The sequence below is a fragment of the Tripterygium wilfordii genome, chromosome 23 (assembly GCF_013401445.1).
Source record: "Tripterygium wilfordii isolate XIE 37 chromosome 23, ASM1340144v1, whole genome shotgun sequence".
NCBI lineage: Eukaryota > Viridiplantae > Streptophyta > Magnoliopsida > Celastrales > Celastraceae > Tripterygium > Tripterygium wilfordii.
Genome location: NC_052254.1, coordinates 5,336,467 through 5,347,153, shown reverse-complemented (window position 1 = coordinate 5,347,153; position 10,687 = coordinate 5,336,467). Strand labels below are relative to the sequence as shown.

The 10,687-nt window shown below is 37.5% G+C and overlaps 1 protein-coding gene across 1 annotated transcript; it reads right to left on the bottom strand.

Moving 5' to 3' along the window:
- Positions 1 to 8,148: 8,148 nt before the first annotated feature.
- On the bottom strand, positions 8,149 to 10,478 carry LOC119992724. Its single transcript, XM_038839517.1, has 5 exons — positions 10,107 to 10,478; positions 8,820 to 9,999; positions 8,615 to 8,733; positions 8,437 to 8,537; positions 8,149 to 8,395 (listed from the first exon to the last, which is right to left on the bottom strand). The coding sequence occupies exons 1-5, from the start codon at positions 10,476 to 10,478 to the stop codon at positions 8,149 to 8,151; spliced, it is 2,019 nt and encodes a 672-aa protein (XP_038695445.1).
- Positions 10,479 to 10,687: the final 209 nt, after the last annotated feature.

Sequence of the window (10,687 nt, the reverse complement as noted above, 5' to 3'; positions counted from 1 at the left end):
CAGTTGAGTATTGGCATTGATAGCAATGATGATTTTGCCGTTGGCTGCCATTAGAGCATTATCATCTCCACGAGAGGTTTTTGAACCAGAAGCCATGGAGGATGTTGGTGAAGGATTAGGAGAGGAACTCGGCTCCGATACCATAAAACAAAAGGAGTTAGTACTTATTTTATTTTTCATATAAAGCAGAGATCTTTACAAGGATTATATACATAGAGTATCAACGTTCATCCGTACAATTTTTAACGTTCAACTGCACAACTCTGACAGAGTAATATTTTAAAGATCGGAGATAAGGACAAACTACAGTATTCTAAATCTATCCGTTGAACAAGGATTTAGTGGCCAACATGGACTTAGTGGCCTTGTACCTTTTTCATGAGTGGCCAACATAGACTTAGTGGCCTTATACTTTTTGCATGAGTTGACTCTTGAAAGATCAGACAAGTTAAGGTTATTCTAAAACTATCCGTTGGACATGGACTTAGTGGGCTTGTACTTCTTGCATGAGTTGGGCTTAGTGTCTTCTCTATCTGACTTGGGCTGTGTTGACTTGGGCTTTGAGGTAGTATTCTCTATAATTTCAATTTTTTTTTATTTATTCTTTTTCTTTTAAAAGAAATTCAATAGTGTCACTTTTTTTTGTAATCGAATAATCACCTAACCCAACATACCATTCAGATAGTTGAATGAGCGTAAATCTAGTGCTGACAACATGCCCGTGCACATGGAAGTTTCATAGCTGTCAACATAGTAAGTTCTGGGCCGAGGGCCACTGCGCAAAGACCCAATAACATACCACAGCCTACTAGCAATCTCATGGAAGTTTCCTACCCCATGGGATTGCAACTGTACCAATACTAAAATAATAGCTTGTTTTGGAGCACAAGCCCAATCCTGGCTCCGCCCTCGCCTAACAGGCCATTCATGCCCAATTTGACCAATCAATTTGTGGATGACCACTAAGAGTAAGGAAGCATTTCTTGTATGGTTATAGCATGCATTAGCTGTTTATAGCGCACTAGGACAAATAATGGGGACAGAGGCAACAATAAATGTGTGGAACACAGTTGTTGAGGAGAATGATGAGTTTAGCCTTGCTCAAATTTCAATAAAACATGGAGAAGACGAATATATTGAAGCTGGATGGCATGTTAGTCCGTCGTTATTTCCATCTTAAATTTATTAACATATAAGTTACCTGTTAAAATCATTAAAATGTTCATTTTTCTTCAAATCTGGTCTTCCCATCTCTTTATGGTGATTAGAGAACAAGATTTTATATTTACTGGACTGTAAGCTCATCCTTTATTTAGTACTTGATTTATGCCTACTAATTAAACTACAAAATTTTAGTGGTATATATGTCGATGTAGCAATATAAATATAATCAATTTAAGAATTTTGATTTGGATAGTAATCTAGTTTTTTTGAATTTATATATAGCAAGGAGGCATGGGGGGAACGGGGTACTACAATAAATTTTGTAAAGGATTCGAACAAATTACTGAGGACGTGATCTTGGGACGCTTACTTCATCTTCTTTTAAGGATAATCAATTTGCTATAACTATACTTATGAAGAAGGTAATTCATAATAGCAAATTGTTGGTATAAATAAAATCTCTATTTCATTTACTATCATAAATATATATATAATTCTAGCTTTATATTAGGATGTGGGAGGACATTGGTCGTTGACAGTTAATGGAAGACATATAGGTTCCTGGAAAAGAAACATCTTCCATCACTTGGCAGGTCCTGGCAGCATTGTGGAATGGGGTGGCAAGGTGTGCGACACAAGACGCAACAATAGGCATACAGCAACATCGATGGGGGGCGACCGCTTTGCGGAAGCCGGATTTGGAATAGCAAGTTATTTTAAAAATATAAAAGTCCAGAGTTTGAATGGCGATTTAAAGGCAGTTAATCAACAAAGCCTTTTGCTACAAATGAAAAAAACAAATTGTTACAATATTATCATTTTGCCTCAAATAGATGCCCATGGCAATAACTTTTATTATGGAGGCCCAGGCGTCGGTCCTAATTGCCCATGATGTCCAATTAGTAATGACATAACAAATTGAAGTACAAAAAGGCAATGTTTTTATTACTCAATGAAGACCAGCAACAAAAACAAACTTGTTTGTAATAAAAGTATTCTAAAAAAGACTCAACTGAATCGCTCAAGTTCTCTATATGTGTTATGTGTTTGTGTGATTAATATCAGAACCTAAAATGCTAACAGTTACCATGTTGTAAAGCGAAAGACAATATTGTCATTTTTAATAATTATCTTCTTAAAAACGTTCATATTGTTAAGAGAAAGTCTCCTCGTAATCTAAACGATATTGTTAAGAGAAATTGACGGATCGAGTTTAACACAAGAGGGGGGGTGAATTATGTCCCCAAATTCCAATTGGAATCCCTTTTTCAATTTAAACAAATTAATGACAATTAACAAGTAGCACACAGATTTTTCAACTCAGATTTCACCTATCAAATGATGTTGAAATGCAACGAAATTTTATATGCAATGTCACAACACCTTAATAAATACTATATCAAAATTTCAGATCAAAATTCAAAGTGTAAGGCAGTCTGCTATTCACGGACATATTAGGTTTCAGAAAATTCTGCAATTCAAAACACTTGTCCTAATGATTTAGAGAAACCTCCACTAATGCAATTAACAACCTCAAGCAAATGATCAACACACAAGGGCAGAAAATCAGTTTTAATGCAAGGTCTTGCAATGACCAAAATAGTTTAGGAAACAATTAAACACTTAGTCAATCAACAAGCAAACAATGCAATCAACAAAAATTGACACAACGATTTATAGTAGTTCGGAGACCCTTCTCCTACGTCTACTACCTAGGTTCACCAACCTAGGATTTTCAACCTCCACTAAGGATGTGGTTTTCTCAAGAGCTCCACAAAACTCACAAGGGTTTTTAGGTCACCCTTAAAACTGAAGATTTCAAGACAATCTTCAAACTTTACAACCAAGGGTTTCTAAGAACTCCCTCAAACTTCAATGTTTGCAATATGTCCTAACAAAGGGACTTTCTCAATGGGTCTTTTTTTTTTTTTTTTTTTTTTTTTTTAAGCCAAGGTTCTCACAGCTAGCACTAAGCTATTTAAGTGAAGAACTTTCAATAACAACAATCACACACTCACGGGTAGGATTTTCAAGTAGGTAAGGTGAGGTGATTTTGGGAGAAATAACACCTTGAGCTTAAGTGAAAGCACCCTCTCTTTGCAGCAGCAAAATGGTGAGAAGGCCTTGAGTAGTGGCTCAAGAAGAAGCTGGGATTTTAGTAGACAATGGATGCTTGAATGCTTGAAAGCTTTGAACAAAGTTCTCTCTAGATTGCAAATGCTTCTCCAAGTTGTATGAAAGGGAAGATCCTCTTTTAAAGACAATTATCTCCTATGCTTGCAGCCATTGGATCAAACTTCAAGAGTTGATCTCTACCATCCATTGCAGCTCCTAATCTTGGTCATTGATGATTTGAGCAAACAAATCTCCACCATAGAGCATATAGACGTTGCACATGCTCCTTTTTTTTTTTTTTAAGTCAAAAATTGCAAGCAAGAAAGTTGTCTTATGCACAACCATTTGATCAATGTATGTCTTCAAATCTTGACCATTCAAACTCTCTTTAATTCTCAACCATGGATGTAGATTGTACTATGCCATCTTGTCCCTTCATTTTGAATCAAAGACTTCAAAAGTGATCTCTTAGTCAAGGATCTTGTTTGATTGCACCAACCTAACTTTCTTGGTAGCACATGTCTTGAGTGAAAATGTCAAACAAGAATATATCACTAATGATAGAGAGGACAATGTTTGTCCCACATGTTTGAAAAGAGTTGTATCTCCATGAAGACCACAACCAATAGCCTCAATGTTGGATTCATTCAACTTGATTAAATGCCTTAGTGGAAAGTTGGCAAATATAGGATTTTTCATAGTTTTCTAGAGCTCCAAGCTCATTCTTAGAAACAGGACTTCGACCACTCTTGAACATACTGAATTCTGAGCCATATGAGACCACAATGATGATTAACCTACAAGGAAATAGGAGGTAGAACTCCCCAATTGCATGTAAGCTCAAAGAGCTTCATATAGAGCGCATAGGTTAATTACATTAGAAAAACAACCCAGAAAATTCATATTACTGCATGATAAATCATTTTATATGTATTAGAATGTCCATGTAAAATTTCATAACAATCGGAAATCGTTTGGTCACTCAACCAAGCAATTAGATCACTAATAGTGAAACCGATAAATTCTAAGTGTAAATTCAAAGTCATTTTGCAAACGCAGTGTAAATGACCTTTTCTCTTGAACTTTACTAAATCAAATATGTTCATAGTGATGAAACTAAGATTCACACGAAATTTCATTTAAATCGGAGTTCATTTGGTTCACCACGTTCACAAAGAACACATATGCATAAAATTAGGTAAAACCTAGTTTTGGCGGAATTTAAGCATATGACCAAATATATATGTGATGCACTTAATTTCTCATGATTATAGTCCTAGAACATATATTAAACCTTCATGTGCATGTGGTTCAAGTTTCAAGTCATTTGGACCTAAGTTGGTTAAGATATGATAATTGGAAAATTGATGCTCTAACTTAGTCCATGTATGTTTGTTTTCAAAACTTAATTTCCAGCACTATCTCAAAAATATAGTCATTTAAATTCAATTCATATAAATCAAATATTACTTTAATGTTTCATTATCATTTATAAATGATTTAATATCATCAAAATTAGACATATAGGACCATAGGTCCAACAGAAATCACGTGAAACAATGTGAGTTTTTTCATATCAATAGTTCCATCAGTCTTCTTCTCCAACTTGCAAACCCATTTTCATGTCATCACATCAGCATCATCTGGTTTACGAACAAGCTCCCATGTATAATTCTTGTGTAAAGCTGATATTTCTTCTTGCATTGCTTTTCCCATCCAAGAATACCTTTAGCTCCACTGTAAGCCTTGGGTTCATTTTCACAAGCATCTCTAAAAGGAAAACATGACAAAGTAGTGCAATTATTTAACTAAACTTACAAATAATCAGATTGCTCTGTGTCATGATGACCTCTGAATTTCACTCTCATTCCTGAGTATTTTCCCTGAATGAAGAAGCATTGCTCCTCCTTTCACGTGATGGAATATAATATCACCAGAAAAGGCACTAGATCGGTTGTAGTGCTACCTATATTTGCAGTGCATTGATATGATGATACTTCGCCGAACACCACATCTAGAGAGACAATAACCTTAATAATTTCCTGATCCATACATCTCCATCATTTCTTGTGAGAGTAAGAGCCCACAAAATACATTTCTTTGCCTTTGTGTCAAGCTAAGTTCGATTACTTTTTGATATATGGACATAACGAATTGAGTCAAAAACTTAAAAATAGCTTCCATTGGGCTTTTTGATGATAAAAAAACGCCAAAGGGAGATGATTTTATCCCGGGCTGTGGTGCCAAGGATTTATCACATGAGAAGTTGATTGAATAGAAGTTGTCCACGGCTCTCTTGGTGATAATTTTTGTAGAGGCTTATCATGCATGTTAGGAAAACTAGTGGGGTCTACTTAGTGATTGGGCTTGGTGATGCAACGTTAGTGAGTCAAAACATTTGTCGAACACCTTATGTGCACCAACAATAACTTTAAAATAAGATTTACTAAGATTTACATTCGAATGACAGATAACCCAAAGTTCCTGCACTACATCACCATGCCAAACACTGTCATTCAGACTAATATATATATATCAACTTTAAACTGAAACCCAAATACGCATCTAATCTCCGGCAAACACTAACAAATCCATGGTTCCTAATATATGTAAATACAAAACAAGGGTGATTACAAATCAAGATAGGAAGAGATTACAAACCAACGGGGCAAACCCCCAAACTTCACTTGAACGCTTGTGCAAGAGATTGAAGAGTCCGAACGAGAAAGAAACTAAAAACCTAAATTTTTAACCAAATATCCAACCTCCGTATTCTGCCTCCTACCCTTTCTTTTAACCAATTCGACACCAGATATTGGAATTGGGCCTTCATGTTACTTGGGCCTATCAATGTTGGAAAACTTGGGCTTTAGGTAATATCCACTGCATCACTTGGGCCTTGGGTGTGTGTTTTGTAAGGCCTTTTCCTTATTTAGTGTTGTTGAGGTTATAACCTCTGTGCTGTCTCTGTCTTTCTATCAAAAATATTATCTCAGTTGTTACCTTTTAGGGTTTCGTTACTCTGAAACTGCTGGTGTTGTGGGTAGGATTCCATCCAAACGGGTGTTATCCTAACATTGGTATCAGAGGTAGGTTCACTGCGTATGGTCTTAACGCGCAAGCAGAAGGAAAATATGGAGAAAGAGTTAGTGAAGACGTGGGAGAAGATCGAACAACGTTTTCATGTCTTGGAGCAGCAATTTGAGTCACGATTTCAGAAGAACAAACAACAGATGCAACGAATAGTCGACTTGGTGGCAGGTTTGGGTGCCAAGTTCGAACGGGGCTCAAACAGTTCCCAAGAAGAGTTGAAAGAGGAGGAATATGGGAAGAGAGCTAGTCGTCAGCTAGGAGGATCAAGAGTTTCGCCCGAAGAAGTTAACCGAAGGTCTGATCTGGGGGTTCTTCCAAAGGGGACTCGCATGGATTTTCTTAAATTTGATTCCGGTGACCCGATAGATTGGGTTTATTGTGCAGAGCAATTTTTTGACTTACATCAAACGCCACTAGATCTCCAAATTCGTTTTTCATCCATTTACCTTCGCGGATAAGCATTGCAATGGTTCAAATGGATGAACAAAGCCGTGATATGGGAGGGCTGGAAACACTTTGCAACCGCAATTACCACTCGCTTTGGTCCGAGTCAGTTTGAAGACTTCGTTGAAATTCTGGCCAAACTGAAACAAAGAGGGTCGGTACAAGAGTATCAGAAAGAGTTTGAGAAGTACGCGAACTTGGTAGAAGGGTTACCAGAAGCATTCTTAATAAGTTGTTTCGTGGGTGGGTTCATAGATGAAATACGGCTGGATGTCAAGGCGTTAAGACCCTTGACGTTAATTTCAGCTATGGGTTTGGCTAGACTAATGGAAAAAAACCGAATTCTAAGCGAGGGAGGTCGTTATTGCCTAAACAAAAAATAGCAGAAGTGAAAGGTTCCGCGGGGTTACCACCTATCAAACGATTGACTCCATCAAAGATCGCTGACGGAAAGAAGAAACTGTTGTGCTATAATTGTGATGAAAAGTGGGTAACGGGACACAAGTGCAAACAAAAAACTTTGTTTTTACTGGAAGAGTGTGAGATGGAAGCGGAGGTGGAGCAAACCAATTCCCAGGTCACTACTGATTCCACTGAACCAGTAGCCTTACAAATATCTCTGGCTGCCTTGGGTGGGTCCATTACTCATCAAACCATGCGAGTCACAGTGAGCATAAAAAACCAGCTTTTCACGGCTCTGATAGACTCTGGGAGCACGCATAATTTTTTGCATCCTCGACTGGTTGCAAGGTGTGGTTGCAAACTGGAAAATGGTACTGCTATGGAGGTCAAGATCGCTGACGGAGGAAGCATGTGAAGTACTGGATTTTGCCCTACAGTTCTAGTAAATGTTGACCAATATTGTTGTTCTGTAGATTTTTTCGTGCTAAAGTTGGGAGGATGTGATGCGATTTTGGGAAAGGTTGCAAAAATCGCTAGTCGGCCGCTAGGCGGCTCACGGGGACTAGGGATTAATCGGGGATTAATCTGATTAATCGTTTTGAGTTTTTTTAATTAAAATATATATATATATATATACAAATCATATATAATTGTGTAAAAAACACAATATAAATGAAAAAAATCATCCAATCAATATATCATCCAAGTTTAAAAAAATCATAAACTATATGTTGAATGTCAAATATATCATTCAATCAATATATCATTCAAGCTCAAAAAATCATCATAATAAAAAATCCATTCAAATCCAACAATGCACACACAAATTACAAAAATAAAAGGAGCATAACATATCAATATATCATATATTCATATTATCATCCAAATTCAAGGTTTCAAGCATCACTCATCATTCTAAAAAATATCATCTTATTCCTCCACTAGAGGCACATCTCTTTTTTCATCAGACTCAAAGTCATATCCATCATCTTCTTTGGACGACTCCTCCGACACAAACTCTTTCTCATCAATTTCTCTTACATTCCTAGTGCTTCTTCTAGGTTGAAGCATTTCATCATCTCCCACCGCTTGATCAAGTACCTCCCATGTTGCTCCGGTCAAGGGATCAATATCACTCTCATCATCAACACCATCAACCAACCAATGTTGAGCTTTACTACAATCATCCGCTTGAAGGACATCTTTATCATTACTCACTCTTTGCTTCTTGTAGACAAGTTTTGCATTGAATTGAATTGAACATACACCAAGTTGTTCAATCGTTCCGAGTCAATTCTATTCCTCCTTTTAGTGTGCACCTACAAGATAATGCGGTTGCCAATTAGATGAAAAAAAAACCAAAAACAATTATATAAAAAAAGTAAAAGTCACTTACCCCTTCGTATGTAATCCAATTCCTCTCACAACCCGATGAACTTGTGGTCAATGAGAGAATCCTAATTGTCATCTTCTTCAAGTTTGGTGTACTACCACCATAGTTACTCCACCACCCAACTAACATTCATTATGATAAAAAAAATACTAATCAATTCCCATTTATGAAAAAAAAAATCATGTAGGAGTTAAGAGTTAAGACTTACCGGGATTGAACTCACTGACACTTTTACTTTCATAAGCAAAAATGGCTTGCTTTCTTCCAAACATTCCCTCCAATTTCTTATACTTGATCAATTCATCATCAGACACTATCCCTTGAGTGGTGAAATCATCGGGGAAGAACTTCTCCAAACAATCGAGAAATGCTTCCATTATAGTTGCATCATCTCCTATATCCACCCTATTCTTTGCAAAGTAGTACGTATTAAGCAAGTAACCCACCAAGTGCAAAGAGGAATCAAGTCTTCCTTTGGATTTACTCTCAATTATGTCAATTATCAGTTTATAATTCTTTTCAAGTCCACTACATACGTCTTCCTTGATCTCTCTTATCGCCGCTTTAAGTTTTCCATACAACCATGGCATAGATGGTCTGTCACTATCAACAAGTCGAAGTACTTTTACCAATGGTCGAAAAACAAGCAAACAAGAGTTCACGGACTTCCAAAAGGAGATGCTAACAACGGTTGCATATGCCACTTTTCCCTTCGCACTCTTAGAATGTGAATTTCTGGCCCATTCTTCTGAAGCAAACATAAGTCTTAGTTGCTCCTTTTTCTCCACCCAGCTTTGCAAACAAAGGTAATTAGTAGCAAAGCGTGTCACACCCGACCGTACTATATCACGCTTCTTCGTCATCTTTCTCATCATGCTTAGGGTTGAGTGATGAGCATATATGAATATGGTTAAGGCCCTTGCCTTATCAATTACACTCTTGAACCTTGGAAGCTTACCAATTGTCTCAACCATAAGATTCACCGTATGTGCGGCACAAAAAGTCCAAAATAAATTGGGTCGCTTCTTTTCCATCAAACTTGCAGCTGCCATGTTATTAGAAGCGTTATCCGTCACAACTTGCACCACCTTTTCCTGCCCTACATCTTCAATGCATTTGTCAACATAGTCAAATATGTATGTTCCCGTATGGGATGCATCGGAATCCTCCCTTGAGGAAATGAAAGAGATCCCTTCCCTACAATGAACACACAAGTTCATAATGCTCATTCTTTTACGGTCAGTCCAAGCATCAGTGATAATGGAACAACTGGATATGGCATACTCATCTTCATGCTTCTTTAGGGAGTTCTTAACTCTCACAACCTCCGCTTTCAAACATGGACCACCCAAGCGATACCGACTCGGCATAGGTAGTCCTGGACCAAACTGCCAATAGCCTCTGTCATTAGCTTGAAACTATCACTTTGAATGGCATTGAAAGCAATACCATTCTCAATGGCCCACCGTGCTATGTATTGTTACGTATCTATCACCTTCTTCTTGTCCATCAAGGCAACCAAACTAGCTTGTTTCGTAAACTTTGTAGAATCAGTGTTTGCTCGTGAATTAATCTCCACAAATCTACCCATAGGCCCTTGATAACATCTTCTCCTCCTTGATACCATGACTTCCATATCCTCATCCATCTCTGTAGCACCACCGGATATCGAAACTTCATTTCTAAGTTCGGACTCTTCAATTTGCTTCTCTATCTTTTTCTTCTTCTTACCATCTAGTGCCTCAATACATGCGTTTATTGCCTCAATACATGCCTTTATTGCCTCCTTACTGGCCTTATGACAAGCCCTCACATTGCCTGACCTACCGACTACATGACATTTGAGTCGGTAGATGCCTCCGGACATAACCTTCGAACATAACTTGCATTTGATTTTATCTAATGCACGAGCATCAACAAGTTCACCAAACTCCCAACCAATATCACCGGATGCACGTTTCAATGCATTTTAAATGTTCACATCACTTGTGGCTTCACCAGTATTGGAATTAGAAGCGGCGACTGAACTAGCCATATCCCTAAAGTAAAAATACACAACCATAACAGTAGAATTTC

Coding starts and splice junctions, on each gene's coding strand:
- LOC119992724 (XM_038839517.1), bottom strand. CDS start 10,478: ATGTCCGGAGGCATCTACCGACTCAAATGTCATGTAGTCGGTAGGTCA. Junction 10,000..10,106: donor CCTTGATGGACAAGAAGAAG/GTGATAGATACG, acceptor GGCTATTGGCAG/TTTGGTCCAGGACTACCTAT. Junction 8,396..8,436: donor TTGTCTACAAGAAGCAAAGA/GTGAGTAATGAT, acceptor GGATGATTGTAG/TAAAGCTCAACATTGGTTGG.